The sequence below is a fragment of the Syngnathus acus genome, chromosome 19 (assembly GCF_901709675.1).
Source record: "Syngnathus acus chromosome 19, fSynAcu1.2, whole genome shotgun sequence".
In the NCBI taxonomy this organism is placed as follows: domain Eukaryota; kingdom Metazoa; phylum Chordata; class Actinopteri; order Syngnathiformes; family Syngnathidae; genus Syngnathus; species Syngnathus acus.
In genome coordinates, this window is record NC_051103.1 from 5,687,271 (window position 1) to 5,699,605 (window position 12,335).

Below are 12,335 nucleotides of genomic sequence, written 5' to 3' on the forward strand. Positions count from 1 at the left end.
GTGTAATTAGTCGATATAAGCGCCATTGTGCACTCACAATAGTTTACAAGCAGATTTGCCACATCCAACATGGCGTTTACACTGACGTAGGAACATAACGGGTCAACCTGCTCAATGCGGAGCCTTCCGCTTGAGCCAAACCAACCAATCACAGACTAGAACGAGGCAGATGGGCGGAACCTTAGAGGCTGAACTCTGACCGCGGCGCGGGGGCGATTAGAGATGACGTCAGGCCGCTAAACAGCGCCGTGTTGTCAGCTGTGCTGGGGAAAAACGACAGAAAAGAAACAGTCTTGTGTGTGTGTGTGTTCTTGGCTGTTTCGTTAACGTTTTCAAACACTTCGCTCTGGTCACCGAAAAGATGCGAGCGGTCGTTCCGTAAACTAGAGCCTCGCCGAAACCGACGCCGGGATAACGGAACCTGCTCAGGTTGGTGTCGGAGCCATTTTTGTCTGCTTTGTGAAAAGCTAAGGAGCCGTGTAGCCATTTTAGCTAGCCGACAAGTTAAGCTCTGTTGTTTACTTTTTGGTTTGATATGATACTTGAGTATCTTTTTGTCAACCACCTTAAACGCTGCCTTCTGCTTGGCTAATTACTAGTTTGGGTTTAGGGACACGCCCACCACAGTAGTCATAATAGTCATAACTACAAAGGATGGTGTATAAATAACCCACTCGGACACTATTTGTTTCGTATATTTTTGGCATTTTGAGTCATATGTTGTAGATGAGTGGTCAGCATGACCGCCTTGAAGTTCTGATGTTCTCAGCTCTTGGCCTTTGGTGTTTTGTACATTTGACTGAAGAGTAGTTCCAGCTCCTGCACTTTTCCCTGTAGGTGGCAGCAGGTGACGCCACCATGAACGTGGGTACGGCACACAGCGAGGTGAACCCCAACACGCGCGTGATGAACAGCCGCGGCATGTGGCTGTCGTACATCCTGGGCATCGGCCTGTTGCACGTCATCCTGCTCAGCATCCCTTTCGCCAGCGTGCCCGTGGTGTGGACCCTCACCAATCTGATTCACAACCTGGTAGGCCTACCTTGTCTTTCTTCAACACCAAACATTTCATATGTGTTCCCAGGCAGCAAATACCCAATGTCATTGTGTTTTTGTGAAAAACTGCAGTGCATGTACCTACTCCTGCACACCGTCAAAGGGACGCCCTTCGAGACCCCCGACCAGGGCAAGGCCCGCCTGCTCACGCACTGGGAGCAGATGGATTACGGCGTGCAGTTCACCGCCTCGCGCAAGTTCCTCACCATCACCCCCATCGTCCTGTAAGGGGAAAAAATAATCTTTACATTTCCTTTATGTCACCACTCATGTTTTCATACAGCACAGCAATGTGGAGTTCTATTTTTCCGATTAAAATACACATTATGATAATACTGGTGCCCAGCCCAAACAGTGTTGGCTCCAACACCTTTATACAATTTCCAACTCACACATGCACCAGTAGATGTGTCTCAAATTTTAGGGACAAAATGCCCATTTACATCTGTCTGTCTTATACTGCCCCCAGGTGGCCAAGGGCGGACAGCAGCGCAATGACCAGTCTGTTGATGCAAACTGTGGTCACATCTTTTTCATTCCCTTCCATTACATCATCACTCCATGTTTTTCTAACTTGAAATATTATAGTGTTATATTATCTGACAATGACACCTCCGAGTTCCGTACGCCCGGTCACTAGATAATTGATTGGTCTTTGCTGTTGTGTTTGGCGCAGGTACATCCTCACCAGCTTTTACACCAAATACGACCGCGTGCACTTTGTGGTCAACACGGTGTCGCTGCTCACCGTGCTCATTCCCAAGCTGCCGCAACTGCACGGCGTCCGCCTCTTCGGGATCAATAAGTACTGATCGGGTTGGGGCCCCAGAAGAGACGCACGCCTCCACAGAGGACAACGCGTGGCTATGTTTTTTGACTTTAAGACTGAAAAGCGTTCAGATGGGATTAGATGCTAGTTAGCGTTTCTCCGATGAGCCGGGAGAAGTTTAGGGGGGGGTCCACGTCTCAGCATGATCAGTGTGTGGGTCCGCAGCGACGGCCGCTTTTGTAGCATTTCATGTTGATACTTCATATTTATTATTCTTGTTCTTGTTTATTCCGGCGTATCCGCTGTCGCCATTAAAAGGGCTGAAATGGTTTGATTTTAAGGGAAGTTGTTAACTAGTTGTCTTGTGATCTTGTATATATAAACAAATATATATATCTACAGTATTTTTCAAACTCACTCTTGTCGAGTGTCGTATTTGTGCTCATGGGGGTCACGGATGACTCGTGGTAAGAGGTGGAGCACACCCGCGACTGGTCGCCAGCCAATCAGGTACAATTTTGAGCAATTACAATATTTGAATTTGCAGAAGCTTCTTGATTTGTTTTAATCCATGAATTCTAATTTAGGGATTAAATGCGGATCACATCCTGGACTGGCCCCCATCCAGATTTGTCCTCGTGCACTGTTCAGGTAATCCTTCTCATGACAATTGCTTCCTGTTGTGCTAATGTGTGGCCTGTGTGATAACAGCAAAATAATATTGAACACTGTAAAAAAAATATGAGACTTTGAGGATGAGGGAAAATGGGTGGGGAATTTTCCCAGGGTGTCATACAAACTACGTGGGGGGGGGCAAATTGCCCACCAGAGAGCAGCAAATATTAGTATGCGGCCATCTTTACCACCAGGCAGACGTCAAGGTCTAATCTTTTCAGTCATTGAGTTTCTTATGTTTTTTTTCCCCCTCTCGCATTTCACAAAGAAAAGCGCACTAATGTGCAAACATCATGTTCGTTACGCTTTTACATAATTCATAGTAAATTGTAAAGCCTCCTTTCCATGTTTTTGTAACCATGGCAACCAAGCAGCGATGTGACTGAATATAAATATTGTCTGTGTGTGCACGCTTGTAGTCGACACTGAAGATGAAAAAACAAAACAGGGATTTTCATTTGTGGCCAAGTCATGATGCGGAAAATCATTTAAAATTACGATGACATTATTTTAATAGTAAAAACCGAAACAAACCAAGGCACCTTCAACTCAGACCTCGTAAATGTCAAAAAGCTTTTCAATCGGACTTGGCGCCGCTTCCATCTATCCAAAGGCAACGCATCCATCTCGGAAGAAAAAAAAAAATCCTGCTGACATTTTTGGCTCGAGGGCACCCACAGACAAAAAACAAGACCTTTTCAACAGCTTGGTGCATTCCACAGTGCAGAAAGAACTTCCAGGAAGGTTTTGTTCATTCTCAAGATGAAACGTTGTCGTGGATTAAACTCGCGTTGCTGGGTGGAATGCAACAAATGATCGATAGGCAACAAATCAATTTTTCCTCTTTTTTTTTTTTTTTACCTTCAAGACGCGGGCGAATCCATCAGCGCAAACTAAATACTGTGGAGACTTCCCGATGTGCAGTATATGCACGTATTATCCTCTCCCTGGCCTCCTCTTAATGGATCATGTCATCGTTTGAATTATTCATCGACGATGACATGTCAATGATGTAAGCCAACGTGCACGGGTCATAAATAATCAGTGTGCCGAGGATTCCCAGGACACCAAACGGTCCGTTGACCTGAAATCCCCCCCGAAGGCTCGCCGGGAGTTCCGCTAACGCCCCGGGCTAAATTTAGCTCCTCCCTGATTTCGATGCCTCAATGGGGATGAATCCGCTCCCCTCGTACTTCCTTGACACCAATTACGGGATAGGCCTCTGGCTCGCCTGACCTTTGATGAAGGTCACGTGTCCTTAAAAGTGGACTTTTTTGGCAGGGCTCAGTTCGCTCCTGGTCTCTCCCAAATGGATCGATGTGACAAGATGGAGCGTCAGGGGGCCTCGCCTCAGCACTTTGCCCGAGGGCGAGGAGTCAGTCCGATGAGCTCCTTATCGATCAGTGCGAGAGGAAGCTATTTGGTCCGCCGAAGAAGGAAAAAGAATAGATGCAGGTTGCCAACTCGGACGCAACGCAAAGTCATGCTCCGAGAGAATCGTGTTGAGGAACATGTTTCTAAAAATAGGCGGCGCCTTTCATCAGATTTTGCATGGAGGCTCAAGAAGAGGCAGGAGACTCTTTGATGGGGTTTGCATTTTTTAACACCGCCGCAGCATGCAGAATGCATGCCAAAGCTTTTAGCATGCTGCTGTTTAAATTTGCTTTTATGTCACCGAGGCAGCAGGCTGCTGCATACATAAAGTATGCGGCCATAAGTATTGGGACACCGCTCTGAATCAAAAGTCAACCAAAAGAGGTCGAGTCAATAAGGCAGGAAAAAAAAAAATAGCAAGGCAGAGCAATGTAAACTGAGGGTGATTAACACTGACGGCAACATATTTGGGACTTTTTTTTTTTCTTTTCATTGATGTTGTGCCCAGCTATCAAAACAGTCGCATTTAATTTAGACTTCCGGCGGTTGATATTCTCGACACGAAGTGGTCATCAAACGCGATCATTCGTGCGTCTCCCGGCAATTCATAGGGGCCTCCGTCGTCCATCTCAAATCTTCTAATCTGTCGGCCTTCAACGGAAATGTCAGCTTTTGTGTTTTCTTGCGCTTGGAGAGGAGATTGGCTCAAGTTTCTTCCGACTGACTTGGAGACTTTGATAAAGCTTACGGCGGGCATCCTGCCTTATATCTCTTCCAGCAACCGGACAACCTTAATCCCTCTTTACCTTTAAATGAATGTTAAGGGAACATTAAAGTTGATATTTTTCCCCTGCCTCCAGATAGCCTCTGTAGGAAAAAAAAAAATCTATAGCGCAGACTTGGCTGATAAAACCTAGTTTCAGAATTCCCTGGAGTAATTTAACTACAAAGCTAAAGCTAGAAGAGAATGTCCACACGTAAAGGCCTTTGGGAACTCCAGCGGGCATCGTTGCGGCTTTTCATTTGGCTCGGCTACAGAAAGAAAAATAACTCCAGAACCAGAAGGCGTTTTTATGCAAAACCCTCCCTGGGTGTTGTGTTTAAAAAATGGCCATCTGCTGAGTAACAGCCTTGCTCTTTTTTTTTTTTTTTTACACATTTAATCCCAAAGCCTGGACAGGCCTTTTTACAAGTGCCAAATTAGTCCCTATAAATTTAAAACGTGTTCACATATCTTTATTCTCGACAATTTAGGGCAATATGTCAAAAAAAAGCCAACCTGTGGCTTAAACGGTCACTAAATTATCATAGCAGTAATTTGTTGAATAATTTCACATTTAAATATAAATGACTCATCAGAAAGTTTCTCACAAGTAATTTGATTTCTCTCATAATTTGTAGTTAATAATTTTTTTTTTTGAAGATATGGATGTTTGATGTTCATCTGTTTTCTCCAGGGGGAGCTGGCGAAGTTATTGAGAAGCCAGTACAGATCGCCAGTCTCTTCATATTCTGAACGTTGTCGCTCACATTCACACAACTGACTCAACTCAGGTGAGAAAATATTTTCAAAATAATTTTGAATTTATTGTCAAACCATAAACAATTTTACTGAAGTAGTTTACTATCAGTATAAAATGAATTTGTCATTTTACCCCTGCTTTCAACATTCTAAAAAAAAACAGACTTGATTTAAATTTTCTTTTTAATTAAGCAAAGGCAATTAAAAAAAAAGACCAATTAAAAATCAGAATTCATTTTAAGGCCTTTGCCTAGCCGTACTTTTAATTATTCATGAAGAAACTTTATTAAATTTATTATCATGTGTGCTAAATCAAAGATGTTGCCAGAAGAGAAAAGAAATAGACAAAAAGAATCCAACCCTCCGGAATAAAGCGAGTGAGTGCCAGCACGGCTTGCCTTTCCAGCCAATCACATCAGATTTGCGCACCGACGAAGGCTCGTTACAACACGCCGCACGCTCGCAAAGTGAATTCCCTTTGAAGGGCCTTTCATGTGCTTCGCCTCGGCGATGAAAGTTGACGGAAGGCGCAGTCATACATGAGCGATGTGTCTCGCTCAAGCTTGTTAGTCCGTCCGAGCCTTTCAGTCGATCTAGGATTGCCAAGGTGCTTCGAAAATTCACACAAATTTGCCCGCACAAAAAATGTCGTCGACTTTAAACGGCCTTTGCCGTTAGCCGCTAGCAGGCTAATGATACACACAGCAGTGTTAGTCCCACCTGCCAATAAATAATAAATGAGCCCAGCGGTGGCGGCGTGGCTCAATGAAGGCACACTTAACCCTTGGTGTCGTGTAAGCCGGCGGCGGAAGAGATCAATCCTTGTCGAGTTAATGGAGGTCATGTAATCATTGTTACTGATGGACCCTCGCTCACTCACTCACTGACTCGTTTGCTTCCTTCGCAGGATGACATGAGGCCAACGCCAGACTGCCGGATAAGACGTCAATGCATTCAGGTAGAATCTCACAATCACGTTCTTGGCGGGACATAGCAGCTAGCCAATACGAGCGCATCAGAAAACTGTAAACATAGTGAGACATTTTGTCCTTGATTAATTAAAGAATTTGTCATTTTGAAGAATATAATTGTGCAAAAATAATGCAAGGGGCTCTTGATAATGGCCACCCTTGTCTTTTACACAGGGGGGGGGCAGAGCCCCGTCTGCTGTCACTGCTTGCTACGGCCCTGTCGAGCATGGCTATCGTGTAAACACGTCTCGTGTGAAGTTGAGTAGAAACATTTGCGATGATCTGTGCTGTGAACGTATTCATTTATTCATCCAAGTGACGCGTGTAAGTTTTCGCCAAAGATTTCGGCAGCGCTTTTCCGTCTGATGTAATTTTACTTCTGATTTCTCTCTCTTGACGTTTGCGTGTGGGACTCGTCCAACATTCATATCGGTGTACTCCTAATATTGGAATAAGCGCTGGGATTAGCCAAGTGTCATTAAAGCAATCGCGAAGCCGCCTCGTTGTCTGGTCGCCGTCGTGCAAAGCCATCCATCACTGTAGTCATTAGCCGCCGGCTGTAATTGATGAATAACAAGCGGCTCGACCGGCCTTAATGAGCATGCGGATTTTAATTAAGTGCAAACCCAGCGCCCGCCCGCCCACGTTGCATTTGTCTCAATAACATCTCAGACTCACAAGTATCGTGTGTGGAGTCAACTCAATTCAAGCAGCAGTGAGCAAAGCTTCTTCCCCCCCCCCCCCCATTGCCGCTTGTCCGCGTCGTCCATAGCCAAAAAGAGAATTTGAGGAGAATATTTTCCGGGATTATTTGCTCAAGTCGTCATCAATTGGAGCAACAATGGATTGTGACAGCTCGCTAATCTAGACGACTTGTTTGGGTCCAATTTGTTTATTCAAACCCCCTCCCCATCTTTTTCTGAGCTTTATCGTGTTTACCCACGCCGATGCAAAACGAGCGTAGGGCCTGCCAAAGTCCCACAATTCATCGAGCCGTCTGCGCGCTTGTTGACACGCCAACAAATCATTTCCTGATATTTTTCTTTCTCTCCCTACCAGAAGATTGCGGCCCAGCTCTGCGTTTCTGTGGCAACGTGTTTGTGTTGGACACAAAGACCGATTTTTCTTTTGTCTTTTTTTTCTTTTTCTTTCTTAATGCATGCATATTTGCACATCTACCTGTCGTCGCCATCCCTCATTCATGGAAAGAAGAAACTGGTGATCACATTTTTCTCTATTTTTCCATTCTTTACTAATCATCACTAAAACCCGTGTCCGAATATGGTCCAGCATTTACATATGCAGCTGCCACCTGCTCTCAACATGCGCGCAGGTAGAAAACTCAAACTTTCTTGCATGAATACATGGCGCGCTCAACTTTTAAGAGTCGCTGACGGAAATGAAATGAAATATTCATGTCGGGGCACCAAGTGACTTCCAGTCACCCGCCCGCCTCTTTGGACCTCCGACCCCTCGCGCCCCTCTAATTCGTCCGCAAAAGTACTTTGACTACGCTCGTGAATAATGAACGTGCAAGGGGGGCGAGGGGGTCACGCGGGTTGCCGCAAAGCCGCTCGGCTTCTTCCCGACTTGACGGGACGTTTGCTTCAACCGAGTTGCAGAGGCGAGCATTTTTTCCCCCAAAATAATGCCCGCTTGAGCGTAAAAGTCACAATAGAAACATGGTCTTTGTCATCGGCGAAGAACCTCGTTCCAATTTTTCAACTGGCCCTCTCTTGGCAGGGAACCCCGTCACCATGGTTACGTGTTTTCGGCGTGAGGGGGGGGGGGGTGACGAGCCAGAACGCAGCCGAGCCGTTTTTGCGTGTCCGAGCACAACGACTCAAGGCAGGCGTTTCTTCCTGCTGAGCTGACCTTCTCCCGCTGTGTTCGGATCCCGCCGATGCGGCTGAGGTCCTGTCGCAAAAGTGTCGCCTTCACTCAAGACAAACGGGCGGCTTTTACACATTTATCCCAACGAGGGCCAAATTGCTCGGATCGTTGCCGAATGCGAAGTGTTGATAATGATGCGTCGCGCTTGCCGCCATTAAGCGGACTTCAGACTTTGCGTCTCCATCAGCGGAGATTTGCAGGCCTCATCATCCCCCCCCGCCGCCTTTTCCAAAGCAGGGCAAATCAGTCCGCGGGGCCACCGAGCAGCGCCTGTAATAAGATTGGAGACGTCTAAGTGTCTCTCCTTTTGACGAGGGGAAATGGATCTGATGGAAATGAGCCCCTAAATGCAAATGTCCTGCTGCGATGATGAGCATGGGCACAATAAGACGCCAGCGTGACAGAGACATGAGCCCTTCGCAATCAGTCTCATCTTTCTCAAAGTCATCACCCGGGTCTTTATTCGCTCCAAGTCCGAATCGCTGGGATTTCTGCAAAGGGCAAAATTGTTGAAAAGAAAATTCACCGTGATTCTAATTCACTTTTTCTTTCTGTTACCTAGGGCTTCTGCAGCTTTGCTGAAACCATGACGTAATATCCACCCCTGGAAAAGAATCAAAACAAGATGCCCAGATATTGTTTGCCAACAACTGGGCACGAGAATTGCAAAGACAAGCAACGCAAAGTAATCTCAGGAGGAATCGGAAATGAAATCCAAACTTTTCTGCTCAACAGGTACGTCAAAAAATGTGTCATTCCCCCAAATCTTCTTTGTCTTAGAAGCATTCCATTATCAATCAACCAAAGCTAACGTCGTCTGGTTTGAAATGCTAAAGCTAGCTTATACATTGCAAGCACTGCTATTTTGTTGAACCTGATTGTTTTGTCATCACAATGCAGTCTCACACTTTAATCGGGTCTGAAAGTGAATATCGTACTTTGTTCAGTGATGTTATGTCGTATAAGAGCAAAAATTCTTCCACAAGATGACAAAAGATCAAATTCACCTTCTGCCGTTTATACAACAGAATAATAGCTTTGTGTGAAACGAAACCTTTTGGTGTATGTACGTCATATTATTAGTTTTGTCCCTGTGCCTTCGACATGTTAGCTTCGACTTAATCACGGCGAGATTGGGAAGCGGCGAGATCCATTATGCAGAACCCCGGCCTCTCCGATATCAGCCATTTGTCAGATTAGCTCTGCCTCGTTTGGGACAAAAAGCCCGGGTCGCGCTGCAAACAAACTCTGAGCTAATTGGAAGCATTATCTGCGGCTGCTGCGTTCATATTCACGTTTTGGGTCGTGCGGCGAGAGACGTCGTACGGTCAGATTTCTTTTTTGTTGTTTTTAGCGAAACGGCACAATGGCAGGAGGAGCGGGGGCCATGAGTGGTCAACCTTGCTGCATTTCAGGAAAGAAAATTGACAAAATGAAAAAAGAAAACATCACTCAATACTTTTGAAAGCAGCTAACTGTTAGCACGTGCCGTCGGGGTGGTGCAAGCCTTTTAGCGATTGATAAAGGAAAACATATGTCAGGACATTTAGACCGGTGGGAAAAAAAATTTCAAGATGGCCGGTCTACAAAATGCGGAAGTGTGCGAATGTAAGCGCCGTCCACACATCCATTATTCAACGCGTGTGTGAAACGTGTTCTCTGTAAAATGGAACATTAGAGACGCTGCGCGCTTAACCTGCTTTGTATGGGGCGTTTCATTGTGCTCCGCCATGAACCCAGACCGCTTTTAAATTATACACACATTCCACAAACTATCTATTTTTAAAACCCACCATAGAGGGGGGAGAAAAAAATCATCACTGAAGAGCGCATCGAGTGAACATCTGTGATTTGAAAGAGTGCAAAACATCTTAACCTGCCACATGACTCAAATGAAACTTTTTGGAGGATTCACTCATTATTTTTGTGCCATTTCGCTCCTATTTCTCCGTAGGCTAGCAAAATTTACATAGCACAGTTATTATCCATCTGGCCGTCCCGGCGACTCATCAGACCGTCCTCCAGGCCAGATGTCCTGTCTCCTTCCGTTCACTCCCAAAAGCTGCAAAACCCGTTTAATCCCTATTAAAGTTTTCTTTTTCCGGACACTGCGTCCGATCGGGAAGCGAGAGCGAATGAGATGGCCAATTAGCAGCGGGCTCCCCGCCGCGCATCTGCCGGGTTATCGACTCACACGCCGGGGTCACGCCGAGTGCGGGCCGGAGGCTGACGGCCGCTTACGCAAGCGCGGATCATTGATGCTCGCACCTGATCTCACGGCGCACCGATGTGCGGCGACGCAGTAGATGGGAATCACTCATCCACTTTTGAGTTGGGTCCATAAATATTTATGGCCTACCGGAAATAGTGTCACTCGGTAGGGGGAGAAGCTCTACAAAGGCAAAACATTTCTGCATCGACTAAAATTGCAATTAACTTTATAGTGGAGGTTTTTGGTTTTCAATTATTCTCAGGCCTTCCTGTTATAGTTTGCATGCATTGTCATTGTGCTTTTGTGGGTTTTCCACCCACATTCCAAACATGCATCTGAGTTTAATTTAAGACCGCCTCAGCTCAGATGAAATAAACAGCCTGGAGGGCATTTTTTGGATCCAAAATTCGATCAAGTTGTTCCAATTTGTTCTGGGGGTATTGCTTGGCTTTTTTGTTTGGACGTTTGTGAAGTCAGTCTGTACTGTACTTTTTCTACTTGGGACGTGAAGATCCTGTAGAGGGCGCTAGATAGTTTTAGCCGGTACACGCACATGCAGGAGGGCGGAGCCAGCCAGCGCGTACACGAACACCTCCGTGTCTTCGTGTGCCCCTCACTGGCGTCGCAGGCAAGCCAGCGAGCAAAGCGGGCGACACGCCGGAAAAGCAGCAAAGTCCAGTGGCCCGCGCAGGAGCTCGTGTTTTTGGTTTTTTCCCCCTCCCCTCCCCTCCCCAAACCGCGTGTACGCGAGGACGCGGACCGGACAGCGCCGAGCCAGGGGAGGGCGGGCGCGCGCACGCAGCCTAACCTACACTTGGACGTGGCCGCGCCGAGTCGTGCAGTGCAGTAGCCCCGCGAGCACCCGCGACGACTTGGCCCCCAACTCATTGTCCGCCGGAGGGAGCGGAGGTGCAGCCCCCCCCGCGTCCCCCCTGGCCTGCGTCCATGCACCGCGCGGGTAAGTGGCGGCGTGCGCGTGCGTGAACCTGCGGCTTTGACAGATGAGCGGATCTTATCCCTCCTCCTCCCCCTACCGCGCCCCCTAATGACGCGCGTGTGCACATTACAGACGCGCAGAGATCGATGCGGATCACTTTGGCGTAATGAAGCGCCGATGTCCCTCGTTCGGCGTGATGAAATGCAACACTCGCATTTGGTTTCCGCGCAGGGGGCCTGATCCCAATCGACTCGCGTGTCACTGATCGCCACCGCGCGATAGTTCACGCGCACTGAGCTATCTTTGTCCGCCATGCAGCCTCCATTAGCGGCTCATCATCTGGCCACATGTTGGCCGCCTCAGCATTCCTCCGCTGAAGCAGCCATCAGGGTGGTCAGCTTCACTCCAGAGCCACACGGAGCACATCAGGAAAAACAGTGTGGGGCCTGCACGGCGCATGCGCCAACACCACACACCCCTTTTCGGAGCTCATCTGCATGCTCTTGAAGCGGAGAAGAAATGTTTGCATGTTGCCAGCAGACAAGCACAAGGATAAATGTTTCAGCATGTGCTGCAAATGTTCATCCACGACGAGTCAAGTTAAGCGGTCTTGCATAGAGTTACGTATAAGCCCAGCGTAAATCCTTCAAACTTGTTTGTTTCTCATGTGTACGTTGAGGAACCCCGCATGACCCCAGCCCGCGTCCTCTTTCCTCCCGTCCGGGCCTCCTTCAGGGGCCCCGCCTGACCTTCTTCTTACTTTCCCAACAGCCAGCACCCCAACAAGTCCTCTCACTTTCCTCTATGTGCCTTTCTTCCTGGCTTCCCCCCCTTCTTCTTTCACCACCCCTCGCCTTCCATCCCCCCCAGGTCCCCCTTGCCGGTCCAGCACCGCTCCAACGTTCTCTTATATAACCTTGACTTTC

The 12,335-nt window shown here is 47.3% G+C and overlaps 2 protein-coding genes across 7 annotated transcripts in view; both read left to right on the plus strand.

Annotated features, from left to right (window-relative positions):
* Nucleotides 1–211: 211 nt before the first annotated feature.
* Nucleotides 212–2,242, plus strand: LOC119138387 (ORM1-like protein 3). 2 transcript variants are annotated; one of them, XM_037278397.1, is made up of 4 exons: nt 212–429; nt 838–1,032; nt 1,129–1,280; nt 1,733–2,242. In XM_037278397.1, exons 2-4 carry the CDS (start codon nt 859–861, stop codon nt 1,866–1,868), a joined length of 462 nt encoding a protein of 153 aa, XP_037134292.1. In that variant the 5' UTR covers nt 212–429; nt 838–858; the 3' UTR covers nt 1,869–2,242. The 2 variants fall into 2 exon arrangements, with proteins under 2 accessions (XP_037134292.1, XP_037134293.1); XM_037278398.1 differs by lacking the exon at nt 1,733–2,242 and adding an exon at nt 1,526–1,726.
* A 3,098-nt stretch (nt 2,243–5,340) lies between these two features.
* LOC119137846 (thyroid hormone receptor alpha-B) overlaps nt 5,341–12,335 on the plus strand; it is a 34,594-nt gene continuing 27,599 nt past the window's right edge. For 2 of the 5 annotated variants that reach the window (XM_037277376.1, XM_037277380.1), the window contains exon 1: nt 11,064–11,430. The gene's annotated coding sequence lies outside the window, so the exon portion shown is untranslated. Of the gene's footprint in view, nt 5,429–6,303; nt 6,355–8,822; nt 8,996–11,063; nt 11,431–12,088; nt 12,196–12,335 lie in introns of those variants that run through there. The other 3 variants (XM_037277377.1, XM_037277378.1, XM_037277379.1) reach the window with 3 other exon arrangements.